This window comes from Grus americana, chromosome Z, assembly GCF_028858705.1.
Source record: "Grus americana isolate bGruAme1 chromosome Z, bGruAme1.mat, whole genome shotgun sequence".
Taxonomy (NCBI): Eukaryota; Metazoa; Chordata; class Aves; order Gruiformes; family Gruidae; genus Grus; species Grus americana.
In genome coordinates, this window is record NC_072891.1 from 32,000,359 (window position 1) to 32,014,775 (window position 14,417).

Sequence of the window (14,417 nt, forward strand, 5' to 3'; positions counted from 1 at the left end):
TAATATTTTAACATTAGCTTCAGACTGAACAAATATTATCCCTTTTCTTTCTAACTAAGAGCCCGTATCTTCAAACTTTGTCAGTCCTCCTGATCAAAGTGTTAATGTTAGCACTGTAGACAAAGCAATGTGCCTGACTTAGCAGGGCATGTCAGCCTTTTCAGTGTTGTTACCTATTGGTGGCCTTAACCTTTGATGCTCCAAAGCCATACAGGCCCTCTACCCATGTATTTTAAAACTAAACTTCATGCACAGCATGGCATTAGCTCCAGTGACTTGGTTTAAAATTCAAATGAAACAGTTCTGAAATAAATCTTTAGAAAAGAATACTTTGCTTTCTTGATATACCTAACTAGAAAGATTTTTCTCCAACTGCAGCTTCTAAAAGTTCAAGATGCTGTACAAGTGTGGCTAAAGTCTTTGGCTCAGCTCTTTTTGTCTTGTGTACCAGTGTTAGTCTTTGCAGTCAGATACTGGCAATTATATAGTGGTGATACTGATAAGAATACAGAGCTTTATTTTTCTTAAAATACTGGTGGCTTGCCTGTGCCAACAGGCATAGTTGGAAAAAGTCCATATCAAATAAACACGTGGAATGAGTCTAGTAAACAAAAAACCTTCTAGTAGTTAATCCTTTGCAAAGGAACTACATAAATGAATCTATCTGTAGGTACTCAATTCTACTTGATTTTTCTGAGTCCTCCTGCATTGAATTTGGTTGTTAGCCATCTCTGTATGTATAACTTTTTGTATTCTGTGTTTGCACTGTGGTTATGGGTAAAATGCTGCATTCAAAAAGCTTCAATAATTTGCATGATACTTTTTTATCCTTAGGCTTGTGAGGCTGAAAGTATTATGCTAAACTTAGCAGGACAACTCATCATGCTGCAAAGGGATCGATCTGGGCCCCAGATACGAGATAAGGATAACAATCCTAATCAAAGGAAGCATGTGAGTAAATATATGTGGAATATTGTATATGGCTTCAAAGTGACTGAAGAAGTTGTGGAAGGGAGTGGTCCAGGCATAAAGAAAAGACGTCCATAACGCAAGGCAGTGTCTACGCTACAGTCTGAATTGTTAGCTGAAAGTAAATCACTACTCCTGTGATATTTTTTTTCTAAGAATCTTTGAAATGTTACTACTTAATTGTGTGAATGTCTAACTAAAGTATTTACTACTTGTGTTTACTATTTGTATTGCAGTGAAAGATATGAGATCTAATCGTAAAGGTCCTGTGCAAAATTTGGTATGTGCTAGTGACAGAAAATCTCCAGTCTATCTAAAACTGTTCTGTATGTTGATGGAACATTATCTTTTTTTGCAGAGTGTGTTTACAAAGTTCCTAAAACCAGCAATAATAGAAATCAGTGACTGAACTTATTATTTTTTCTGTGCTGATGAAAAACACCTCTGTGTGAAACAAGCAGTTTGGGAGAGTGAAATCTGAAAAATTTAGATGAAGAGTTGTTCACAGCTCAATCAAACACTAGCAAATTTAATGTTTGTAGTAATTTTGTCAGTTCTCGTCGGACTCTTGGGCTAAGTGAAGAAGCAAGAGAGCAGGTTTTTATTTTCTTTCCTCATTTTCACCCATCTGGCTTCGTGACTGAGTATAAGCAGGTTTAAAAAGTGAAAGAAATGTCTTTTAAGTTAATGTAAGTAATAAGTGGTGTTTTCCCAGGTGCTAGGGTGCAGTTAAGGGATAAGCAGGTTTGTTTCTTCTTTGTTAGAAGAATAACATGTTTTGAAGAGAGTAATTCTTAACTGAAAAAAGAGTTCTTGTGAAGAGCGAAAAAAAAAAAGGGATAATGAATTCTGATGGTTGGTTTTTTTGTGTTTGTTTTTTTTTGGTTTTTTTTTTTTTTTAAATAGCTGCCTTTTTGTGCTCCAGTTGTCCTAGCCCAGTCTGTTGAAAATGTATGGACTACTTGCAGGATCAACAAACAGAAACGCCACTTATTGGAGGCGCTGTGGCTTAGCTGTGGTGGGGCAGGTATGAAAGTCTGGCTTCCCCTGTTTCCCAGAGATCATCGAAAACCACATTCCTTTCTGTCGAGACGGATCATGCTGCCTTTCCACATCAACATATACCCATTGGCTGTTTTGTTTGAAGATGCCTTGGTTCTTGGTGCTGTTAATGACACTGTGCTCTATGACTGTTTATACACTCAAAGCAGTGCTAGAGAACACTTGGAGGTTCTCTTTCCTTTCTCCATTGTTGAGAGAACCTCTCAGATCTACCTCCATCACATTTTACGCCAGCTCTTGGTTAGGAACCTCGGTGAACAGGCCTTGCTGTTGGCCCACTCCTGTGCCACGTTACCATACTTCCCTCACGTACTAGAACTGATGCTTCATGAAGTGCTGGAAGAAGAAGCTACCTCGCGGGAACCCATTCCCGATCCTCTGCTTCCTACTGTGGCAAAGTTCATTACAGAGTTCCCCCTCTTCCTGCAGACAGTTGTTCATTGTGCTAGGAAGACAGAATATGCCCTGTGGAATTACCTTTTTGCTGCTGTTGGAAACCCAAAGGACTTATTTGAAGAGTGCTTAATGGCCCAGGACTTGGACACAGCTGCCTCTTATCTTATTATCCTGCAGGTAATGGTACCTCACAAATTGCAAGAGAGGTGATATCTACTAATGTTGTAGTATTTAAAAAATACTGTCATACCAAGGTTAAGCATGTGAAACAAAGTTTTAATTTAACAGTTTTCTGTTGAGATTATGTCCAGTTATGAAGGGGGGAATATCATGCAATATAAGTTGTTAGTTTGCGGATATAAAAAGGAAAATAATAGCATGAAATTTGCTTCTTCTAATCTCTGGTATACTTGAATGTCACATGATGTGGCTTGACTTAATAGGACTTTTGTTTCTCGATGGCAAAAGCAAATGACTTAATTCTGCTTTGTTACTTGCAGAATATGGAAGTTCCAGCAGTTAGCAGACAACATGCTACTCTCCTATTTAATACTGCCTTAGAGCAGGGAAAGTGGGATCTTTGTCGTCACATGATCAGATTTCTTAAAGCCATTGGCTCTGGAGAAACAGAGACACCTCCAGCTACACCAACAACTCAGGTTTGTGATGAAAATAGTAAATACTCTGCATCAAACTTTGTATGATTAATCTTGCTGTTATATAGCATGTTGGCTCCTTTGACTGAATGGGGTTTTTTTGGTTTTAGGAACCAAGTTCAAGTAGTGGCTTTGAGTTCTTCAGACATCGCAGCATTAGTTTATCCCAATCAGCAGAGAATCTCCATAGCAAATTTAACTTGACAAAAACACTGAGTATGCCCTCTGGCCCATCTGGAAAAAGGTAATTGGTAGCAATGTCCTCTCTGTCCCTGCTGTGTTAGGTACTGTACTAACTCTTACTAATTTAAGTTATAGAAACACATTATATGATACAGTTAGATTTGTCATAGTCTGCCTCCACATCCTTCTGCATTTGTCTTCTCCTGACTCTCATAATGTCTGTGCCTCTCTTACGTTCTTGGGAGAACATATTCTCACACATGTAAATATATATGCATGCATGTGTGTGTGTGTGTGTGTATATATAGACAGACACTCTTACATGGATATTGCTGACCAAAAGCCTCTGAATCCGCTGGGTGCATACGCAGTAATTTAAATAGCTAGTGAGACTGCATGCCTTATATTTGAAGGATCTGTTTTGCTGAAAGGTGGTACTTGAACAGCTCACAGTACTGCAGCATCATAGTGTACATTGCACTGTGATACTGTGCACGTCTTGATCTAGTAGTGTGTTGCCAAGCCATAAATACAGCCTTTTACAACTTCGCCTGAATCCCTCTTAAACTGCTGTATACAGAATTCACGTTGATCGGTATAGAAGTTAAGAAGTGGCACTGAGCTGAGATTGATTATTATCTTGGTTTTGGCTTTTTTTCCCATGTAAGACCTACAAAACAATATTAGTACAAATTCAAATTCTTTTATTTAGTAATTTTCCATAGAGAGTAATATCTTTTAAAGAGTTTTGATAGGAAGGGTCCGAGACTTATACTTGACTTGTTCTCTAAACCTGTTTCTCAGAATTCACTTTGCAGTGGTATCTGCCCTTTATCTCTCCTTTACTTTTTTTTCTGTGTTGCTAATAGTTTAATATTCTATGGACACTACTGCTGTTGTAACTTCCCTTATTTCACTTACCTGTTGAAGCAGTGAGATCTTATAGAGAACATAAATAGCAAGGTGGAAACCGCTTTTGTTGGTGTGTAGAAAGCTCCCACTACTGCTCTGGTCACTCAGTGTACTGTGGTTGTGGCCAACAGCCTTTGTGACGCCATTTTATCAGTCTTAATGTCACTGTTCTCTGGTCTGTCAATAGGTGGAGTAAAGACAGTGACTGTGCCGAGAACATGTACATTGACATGATGCTCTGGCGGCATGCTCGGCGCCTGCTAGAAGAAATCAAGCTGAAAGACCTTGGCTGCTTTGCTGCACAGTTAGGCTTTGAGCTGATCGGCTGGCTGTGCAAGGAGCGAGCCAGAGCTGCCCGCGTGGAGGATTTTGTTTTCGCTTTGAAAAAGCTCCACAAGGATTTCCTCTGGCCGTTTCCAGTCATACCGGCTTCGTCCATTAATTCACCTTTCAAGAATGGAAAGTACAAGACAGGTGCTGTAACATCTGAATTGATTTGGACTAGGTTTCTCTCCTGCAGTCCTGCACCCATCGGTCTGAATCTGCCCTTCCTCAGTTCAGCCAAGCAAAGAACAGGCTGAGGCTTGCCACCTGCACAGCTTTCTCACACAGGGTGTGGTTTTTGAAGGGATTCCGTTTAGCACAGACAGCATCTCTTGTGTAGTCCTGATTACACTGCTGTTTGTGTTCAAGTTTCTTGCTTTCTCAGGTGCGCTGAACTGTGTATCACTTGTGCTGATGTCGAGTTGAACATGGATATTGCTCTTTGATGTAAATTCTGCTAAAGAAAATTCCTAAAAATCAACATTCTTATATAGTCTTTAGATGAGGATTTGATTAACTTTTTATATTGAAAAAAGTTACGTTCCTACTACTTGAAATTTGCTTTATGTTAAAGGATAAGAATTTTGAGGACTTGCTGTAAACCTCCTTCGTATTACTAATCTCTCCGTTCACTAGCTTATTTTCTTAGGGCAAAGCCGATACTAGCTGCCAAGTCTTCCTGGTTTTGGTAATAGCAGCACCATCATTTAATTCTATTTATTTCTGTTTTATCAGCTGGTACTCCCTCTGTGCCAGTGCTGACATAAAAGGTGATCAGAAATTCTTGAAATACCTAAACTTGCTACATTCCCTTGCTTTTGGTGATCCCTCAGCAAACTAATTGAATATTGACCTAGATAGAAGTGTCAGCTTCCTGAAATCCCTGGAGATAACTTTCCAAATTTCCTTTCTGGTGGTTACATGACTTTTTTGGTGCGCCTTTTTTTTTTTTTTTTTTTTTTTTTTTTTAGGTGTTGGGGAGCAGCTGCTAAAATCTCAGTCTGCAGACACCTTTGTAAACATGGAAGTGGACACAGGGGTTTCAAACACACCTCGGAGTCGCAGCTGGCTTGGCACTATCAGCTCCTCCCAGCGAGAGATTGACACAGCTTCATCCCATGGACCACACATGCAAGATGCATTCCTTTCTCCTTTGCTAAGTAAAGGTTAGTCACTCTTTCTTCTGTCTGTTCATTGGAAAAATGCACCTGGAAGTACACGCTTATATTTCAACATCTGCATGCCACTGCTGTACTGTTGCTTCTCAACTGTTGATAACCATAATTCTGAAAAAAGGAAAAAAAAAAAAAAAGGACTTCTTGAAGAGTGAACTGAAATTTTTACAATAGAAGGATAATGGCCATGTCATACATCTTCAAGTACTTGAAGAAGAATATGAAATTGATATTTGCTGAAGTTCCTGTCTGTAATGGTAACTTGAAATTTAGTATTTTTACCATCTGGCTGGGAAGAGTGTTGTAAGTTTTTTATCTTTGTCTTTTTGCATGGGTTGGTCTCTTGCACAGGTTGGCACTGCTTTACTGCATGAATTTTGTGGCTTTGCGTTTCTTTAGAAAGATATTAGGTACATTCTTTGTCGAGGAAGTTGAGGAAGTTACAGTCCCATATAGTTTTCTTTTTTCCTATGGCTTTGTTTAAATTGTTTTTCTAAAAACTGAAATGTATGATCAGCTTATGAAAATACAAAGGTGCATTTTATTTGCTGTGCATCTTTTTCTGACCACTTTCCTCTCAGAGACAGGAAATGTTTGTCTGACCATTCATCTTTTTTTTTTTTTTTAATTCCCTCTTGTCCTCAAGCATAGAGCAACATTTCCAACAGTGTCTATGTCATGTGATTTCCACTTTATTAGGGGAAAGACCTAAGTACCTAGGTGTGAACTACAGTCTCCCCAAGATGCTAGGGCCTCCTGTGAGAATCAGAGCACTTGGAGCTGCTATTTAACAAGTTGACAGGTTTTAAAAAATGAAGAGTGAGGTTGTCTCCCTCTGCTCGGGCACTGCCTTATTCTGTTTTCACTCCTGTTTCTCTTCTTCATTACTTCTGGAGACTGCAAGAATGCATTAGGTTTAAGTAAGTTTGTTATAGAACTCTCCAAAAAAGCGTAATTTAAATGGGGAGAATTCATTTCTCTCTTCATTGCACGTTGTACTGCTGTCTGCCATTACCGCTGTTTCTGTAAACAAGTATCTCATTTTTTTTTCTGAGCTGGATGAAGACCTTTGAGTTCAATGGACTTTGGCATGCATTTTGAAGCAGTTTAATTCTAAAGTGAAACTAAATTAATAGTCTTTAAAATGTTGTGAGCTGAATTCTAATAATAATAATTTCACAAATAACTAGCCCAGCAGTGGTATTTATGAGCAAGAAGCTAATAAAATGACTTTATGACTTTCTAAACATTTTCCACAGAAAAGATGCATCCACTTTAATATGGAAACTGTTCTGGAGGGTGGGTGCCTTCATGACTCACCACTGTAACGGTTTTAGCTTTGCTGTTCCTGTGAAAATTCTGTGGCTACATCTACTTTGTATTTTTTTTAGAAATAGTTTCTTTTTTTTTTTTTTTTAATTTGTGCAGCTAATACTAACATTACCAAGCATTTAGAGTCTTCGGCTTTTGTATGAAGAAAAGAACTTCCTACTGCATCTTCATTTTTAACCAAGTTAAAGGTTCAGAAAGCAGTATCTTTAGATAGACTGCAACCCTTGCTACAGGCTTAATTCTAGGATTATAGTATGGAAGAGGTTGTCACTGTGCTCTTTACAATGACTGCCAACACATCTTTAGGATCTCTTACTGATATTATTCTGCAGAATTATTTTTATTTGATAGAAAAACTACTGCATTCCTGTAATAATAGTTCTGCAATGTAGCGTGATAAGAAGACAAGTAACCTGTCAATTTCTGTATGAAGTAGTTCAGAAATTCTGAGTCTTACTAAAGTAAGTAGTTTCTTTCTCCCTTATGTTTCTGAGTGTTTTTGATAGGTGACGAATGCAGCATTGGTTCAGCAACGGACCTGACTGAAACAAGTTCTATGGTGGATGGTGACTGGACCATGGTGGATGAAAACTTCTCCAGTCTAAGTTTAACTCAGTCAGAGCTTGAACATATCTCTCTAGAACTGGCTAGTAAAGGGCCGCACAAGTCACAGGTCCAGCTGCGGTAAGTAACATAATGTTTGCATTTGAAACTTAGAATGACTAGTATGCAGCATTATGAGAAAGAAATGCTGTCTACAGAATTACACCGGGATTTTGTCTTCGGAGTGCAAAAAGAAATAAGTAGACTGTTTTTCCATGTAGGTACTTGCTACATATCTTCATGGAAGCAGGATGTCTGGATTGGTGTATTATCATAGGCCTTATCCTCAGAGAATCTTCTGTAATCAACCAGGTTTTCAGTGTAATGCAATCCTCTGATATTGATGGAGAAATCTGTCAGAATATCAAGACTGGCCTACATGCTGTTGACAAATGGGCTTCCACAGATTGGTAAGTGTTATTTTCCACCTTTCCAACTTTTACTGTTTATACTGATTATGGTTGCTTTTCCCCCTCTATTTAAAAAAAAAAAAAAGTTTCTGTACAGGAGGGATTACAAAAGATAGTTACTTATATTAAACATCTCCTAAGAATTGCTGCTTTTCAGGCATATGACAGAAGCACTATTTTATAATTCAGTCATGGTGTTCTATACTATTTTTTCCCTAGCCCTGGGTACAAGCCATTTCTAAATATCATCAAACCACAGATCCAGAAACTAAGTGAAATAGCAGAAGAGCAGATACAGCCTGAAGCTTTTCAGCCAGTGAATCCTTCTAAGGTTACTGAACAAGTGAACCCCAGAGCTGAGGAAAGCAGGACTTCATCTAGCCATGGCACTAATCCTCAGAGTGATGCTGGCAACAGCAATGCAAGCAGGCATGAAGAAGACAAGTCCAAGACCGAGGATGAGGATTCATTCCAAGAAGGCAGTTATGACTGTATTGTGTCTTAAATGGAAGATGAACAACTTCCCAAACTTCAGGTGTGAAAGGAAGCAAACCAGCTCTTAGACATGCTTCCATGTTTTGGATTTGAACTCTGGTTTGTTTTGGGTTTTGTGTGTTGTTTTTGTTTTTTTTGTTTTTTTTTTTTTAATATATTTCAATCTTTGAAATCTTTAGTGGGGATAACTAAGCAGCATTTTCATCTGATAATTTCAAAAGGAGGCAAGATTTTTTTTTTTTAAATGCAATCTTCAGACTGCAGCTTTAGGTTTTGATACTTAGTGTCGAGAGACAGCGAATACATATGGAGACAGGTTCAGCTAATGTTCATCTGTACCTTTACATCACCAACACATTATCTGAAGAAATGACTTATTTCTTGCTTGAGTTTAAAAGGCAAAGAGGGGATTAAATTTTAAAACTGTTATCCTTCGCAGCTTGCCTGCCTAAGAAATGTCTGATCAATGCAGTTCAGATTGGTTTGATATTGATATTTTGTATTAAAGGACTGTAAAATATATTGTATGTTTTTGTGAATACTCTTGTACAATTACTCAAGGTTGTACCATATTTGAAGGTACCTATATGTATTGTGCATGTTTCTATATGACTAGTAAAGTTAAAGCAGAGTTGCACTTCTTTCTGGATGAGGCATACTTTACTGACCTAACATTGACACAAGGTGGCTTACCTGTTTTTTACTGCCACTTAACAGATCTTGTAGTTGGGTTTAAGGGATTGCTGGAGGTTATTTATTTCATTGTAAATTCTTTTCTGAAAAATGGATTTTTAAAATGTAAATAATCATCATATACTCTTGCTATGGAAAATTAGTTTAACAGCTCATACTTAAACATTTTTCAAACATTTTATAATATGCATACTTGTAACTAGGACATATTTAACTTTCATACAATGTTATGGAAAGCTCGCTGCAGAAGTCTGTTGCTTTGAGGTACTTATTTTTTCTAGCTGCTGTCCCTATGTAATAACTACCTGTAACAGTATTAATTATTAGCTTGTTTGTACTGTGCAATCTGAACAAAAATGCAACATTGCTCATTTTATACAAAATAAACTAGTTTATTTTTTATAACATCACTTGATTACTGACATGGACCAAACTAGTCATCATAGGGTAGTTACAGCATCTGTTGCTTTTCTAGTGTAGTTAACTAAATGCACATCCATTTAAACTTTGAAAATTAAGAATATTCACAATTAAGTTGAAATAAATTGTGGTTTTATCATCTTTATTTCCTTTGTAGATAAAATCAAGTGCTTTAAAATGTACAAATATTAAACTGTTGCTTTAGAATGGCTTTACTAAGCCAATACAACCAGTACAAGTGCAATAATTGCGTGTATTACTTGGAAAGCTGGGGATTTTAGTGAATGCAGCTTGAAGTTCCTTTTAAGAGTTGAAACTAATATTGAAGTTACAGGAAGGAAATCTGGTGCAAGAGTCCCAGCATTAAGCTTTGTCTGCATTGTAGCTACTGGTTACAGATAATGTCTATCATACCTACAAGCCTGTTGTGATCTGACATCAAAATCCATTATTGATATAATGATATAAGGGGATACTTAAAGCCTTTTTTATTATAGAAAAACTGCTTAATCTATGTTAAAAGAAATAAAAACTGTGCTTCAAGTTAATATTTTTCTGTGGTTCTGTGGTAATGATGTAAGCCAAGCCCATCCTGATCAGCTTTCTGCTGTTCAGGTTTTGGATCTGTACAAGTAAAAACATACATTTACTGATATACTAACATTCTTAATATTAGTATCTTACTACTGTGCTACTGTTGTTTAGCAGTTAATTTTTTTGTTGTGAAATTTTAGAAGTTTGTACTTCTCTAGTAGTGATTATCTCTATGCAAATCTTATGTGCTAATTTTGTATTTCAATTTCACTGCTGTTATACCTGTAATTAAAAGACAAATGTATTCAACTTTACTTGAAGTTACTCCTGTCAAAAATAACTATTTCTGACTTTGAGCCATTGGCAGTAAGTTACCAGAATTCAAGTAGGTTGTCTCAGAGAAAGCTCTCAAAGGAACCACCTGATGAAGGTTGTTTTAGTTTGCCACATCATACCCCCATGGCCTGTTTTACAGGATGAAGGTATCAAGCTTTTAAGTTGAAAATTACCTTATTGGTGCATCTCTGAAGTTACATCCATCTATTGTTTTGAAGAGACGTGCATTTGGTTTAGGTGGCAAGGGCATGGTAGCAAGGGGGGCTGCAGGGGTGGCCTGGATGAGTAGAGCCCCAGAGCTGCCCCTGTAGCAGACACAGCCAGTTCCAGCAGACTCACCATGGGACACAGCTGAGCCCATCAGCCAAGCCAGAGCCTCCTTGCTGTAATAGTTTGACAAGGGGTAAAAAAAAATGCTGTGCAGCAGCTGCGAGGGAAGAAAAGATGTGAGGAACAGTCCTGCTGACAGCCAGGCCCATAGAGGAGCAGCAGGAGGTGCTCCAGGCACTGGAGTAGAGAGCACCTGCAGCCTATGGATCTGCACAAGTAAACACATACATTAACTGATATACCAACATCTTAATATTATCTTACTGCTGTGCTACTGTTGTTTAGCAGTTAAAGCTTTTTAGACCATGGTGAAGCAGGCTGTGCCCCTGCAACCCATTATGGAGCGCATCAGAGCAAATATCCACACTGTAGCTTATGGAGGACTCCACATCAGAGGAGGTGGATGAGCCCTGAAGGAAGCTGCAGCCCATGGAGAGCCCAAGCCAGAGCAGGTTTTCTGGCAGGAATTGCAGCCACGCTAGAAGTGTTCCTGAAGGACTACCCCATCAAGAGGAGGAACCACATTGGAGCAGTTAATGAAAGACTGTATCCCATGGCAGGGACCCCACGCTGGAGCAGGGGAACAGTGTAAGGAAGAAGGAGCAGCAGAGGAACTGTTACTGACTGACCATGACCCAACTCTTGACTAACCATCCACGATCCCTCTGCACCACTGTGGAAGAGGAGGTGGAAGAGTGAAGTTGAGGCTGGGAAGAAAGGGGAGATTAGGGGAAGGTGGTTTTATTTTTCTGTTTGTTTGTTACTATCCTACTTTAATTGGCAATAAATTAAATTAATTTTCCCCAAGGCCAGTTTGTTTTGCCTAATATGGTAACTGGTGAGTAATCTCCCCCTCTCAACCCATGAGCTTTTTCCATCTTATTTTTCCCTCCTGGCCTGGTAAGGAGAGGGTATGAGAGAGCAATTAGGTGGGCACCTGGCAGCCAGCCAAGGTTAACCCACCACAAAAGGTTTATTCATTTATAAATATGCACTATTAAGTCAACCTAGATGTATGAAAAATGGGTCATTTAACCAGCTGAGGCTCAACATTTTCTATGGAATTCCAACTTGGTGTGTCTCCTCTCACTTTGTTTATCCAGCTCACATAAAACTGGCTGCCCTGGTTCTTGCCAGCCTGGTCTACTTAAGCATTTAGCATTTAATGGTGTAGAAAGATGTCTTGATTTCCTCCTTCACCAGCATTTGCATATCAATGTCTTGATCTGGTTCTCATCCTGTACAAAACCAATTGCCTCTGAAAAACAGCAACAATGCTGGATTCTTTTCTACCCTTTTAAAAAAATCCCCTCACACAGGGTACACTTGTAAAACGGCTTGAGTCAAGTCACAGTTCTGAGGATAAGTTTTCACCATCACTTTTGTCAGCTTAAGTAAGCTAATTTTTCACTGGTGTGTTTTAGTCCAAATCAACCAATTTAAATTTTAGAGCTGAAGTGTCTGTAAGCTACAGATTGATTAAACAAATCCATGAATTCACAATCTAGCCAGAACCTGTACAAAGAGGTCCCTCTTTTTCAATATAAGCTGAGGGGAGAAGTTGTCTACAGCTATTTATAATGATACTGTAAAAGCTGATGGGTAACTTGTTGAGGGTGGTAAGCTTGCTTCAACTGAAGGAAGGAGAGCCCCCCCCCAAGGAAAAAAAGGCCACAAACCCAACTTAATGCCCCATCATAGTTTCCTATCCTGGAGCTAAAGACTGCTGTGATACTCTAGTGGGCAGTGAGATGGAATGCCAGCTTATGGTGAGTGGCAAAAGCTGTCCCACCGCTTAAACACAGAAAAGGGAGGAGCTTTTTCACACCACTCAAAGAAAGAGACAACTTGCTCTTGCCGAGTCTTCTATTTATCATGTACCACTTGGAATAAGTAAACTCAAGGAGTTTCCTACCAAAGAGCAGTGAAAAGAGACTTTACAAAAGCCCACAACTGGAGGCTGCAGCTAGCTAGACAGTTCAGACATGAGGCACCTAACCATTCTTTCATACCTGTTTTCAAATTATTGTTTCCTATCAAAAAAAGAAACACCCCACCACCACACACAGAAGCAGCAACATCCCTGACACCCCACCACCACACACAGAAGCAGCAACATCCCTGAATAAACTGTGCATGGGCAGCTAAGACAGTTACTTAAATTCACCTGTAGCTATTGGCTTTGAAGCTTGTATTTGTTCCAGAATCTCAGACCAGAATGACAAAATTACTCCTTTCTAGATAAACTACTGCTTTCAAGATTGATTCTTAAAAAATTCAGTTTCAGAAATTGTAAGAAAACTCTTTTGTTAACAGCCAGTAATGCTTGATGCCCTGCTTGAAATACAGGTAGCAGGGATCAGATCTCCCTAAACTGGCTGATACTTCCTGCTCAAGTCTCAGCTCTATCCTTGGCATGTTCTCAAGCTGCATCTGCAGCTTTGACAGATCCATGAAGTGTCATAGCCCAACAGAACCTCTTCTGCAGGGAACAGGGAAGCCTGACTGATTTCTAGGATTAATTTATCCTCTGAGATTGGAACAGATTTTCATGAATACTGAGAATCTGTGTTCTATCTTCAAAACAGAAGTCACGCTTAATGCAACTTCACATTGTCTAACCGCACAGTTTTGTGACAGCACTAAGGGTTACTGGTCTTGTGTGGCTTTTTAACCATCCTTCACTAAGACCACATATCCAGTTCTAAGATAGGTCATCCTGCAGGCTCCTTCCACATTATTATCAAGAACCAGATTAGGTTTAGCCCCCCAAGGAAAAAACATACTGAGCAGCATCACCATGCAGGTGAACTCTTCAGCAGCTACGTCCCAAATGCCACAATTAGTTCTGTATAGAGTTGTTAGATCTTGTCTATTTGATTAGTGTCTTCCCAACAGGCTTGCAACCCAACCATCAATGAACAGACATTACAGACAGGTCTTGCCAACAGAGAACAGCTCCACTCAGCTCAACAGTCTGTCACTTCATATATGACAGCTGACATTCTCCTGTTCATTGCACCTATCCCAATGCTTTCTTCAAACTTCTACTTGACGGGCAATCTGAAAGTACAGTGACACACTAATGCTGCAGTAGATTGTATAACCACAACATGTACAGGCCCCCTTTGGATGCTTAAATTGATAAAACACTTATTTCTGAAGCTCTTTTCCTACAGATAGGTAACAGTACTCTGTACGTTAATAGAGAATGCAATAGATTCTCAGAGAGATCAAAAGTCAGGGAAGTACTTTAGCATTAAGGAAAAGTAAAGCAACTGAGAAAAGGCTGTGCATGTAAATTGTTTCAGATGATCACAGGGGAATTCCAATCAACTAGCTGCTTACTGCCCCCACTAAGAATAAAGACTTTTTCTACTCCCATGCCCTTCTATCCTTAAAATTACCAGCTGCTTGCTTTTTGTATATTTTACAGAATAAGACACACGACACACTTTTAATGAGAAATAATAAACCACAGTAACAGAAGACTAATCTGCTTGTACTGAATGGGGAAGCAGATGGACACTGAAATAGCGAAACGTCCCATGCTATTTTTCTAACTGTACTCAACAATAAATTTGCTC

General features: G+C 38.9%; 1 protein-coding gene across 4 annotated transcripts in view; it reads left to right on the top strand.

The window, feature by feature from the left end:
• Positions 1-11,635, top strand: part of RIC1 (RIC1 homolog, RAB6A GEF complex partner 1) — a 50,143-nt gene extending 38,508 nt beyond the window's left edge. For 3 of the 4 annotated variants that reach the window (XM_054810954.1, XM_054810955.1, XM_054810956.1), the window contains 9 exons: positions 835-951; positions 1,876-2,604; positions 2,928-3,086; positions 3,194-3,327; positions 4,366-4,652; positions 5,474-5,668; positions 7,516-7,693; positions 7,834-8,022; positions 8,242-11,635. In XM_054810954.1, the coding sequence (XP_054666929.1) occupies positions 835-951; positions 1,876-2,604; positions 2,928-3,086; positions 3,194-3,327; positions 4,366-4,652; positions 5,474-5,668; positions 7,516-7,693; positions 7,834-8,022; positions 8,242-8,527 (2,274 nt within the window). In that variant the 3' untranslated portion in view covers positions 8,528-11,635. Of the gene's footprint in view, positions 1-834; positions 952-1,875; positions 2,605-2,927; positions 3,087-3,193; positions 3,328-4,365; positions 4,653-5,473; positions 5,669-7,478; positions 7,694-7,833; positions 8,023-8,241 lie in introns of those variants that run through there. The other variant, XM_054810957.1, reaches the window with a different exon arrangement.
• The last annotated feature ends 2,782 nt before the right edge of the window (positions 11,636-14,417 follow it).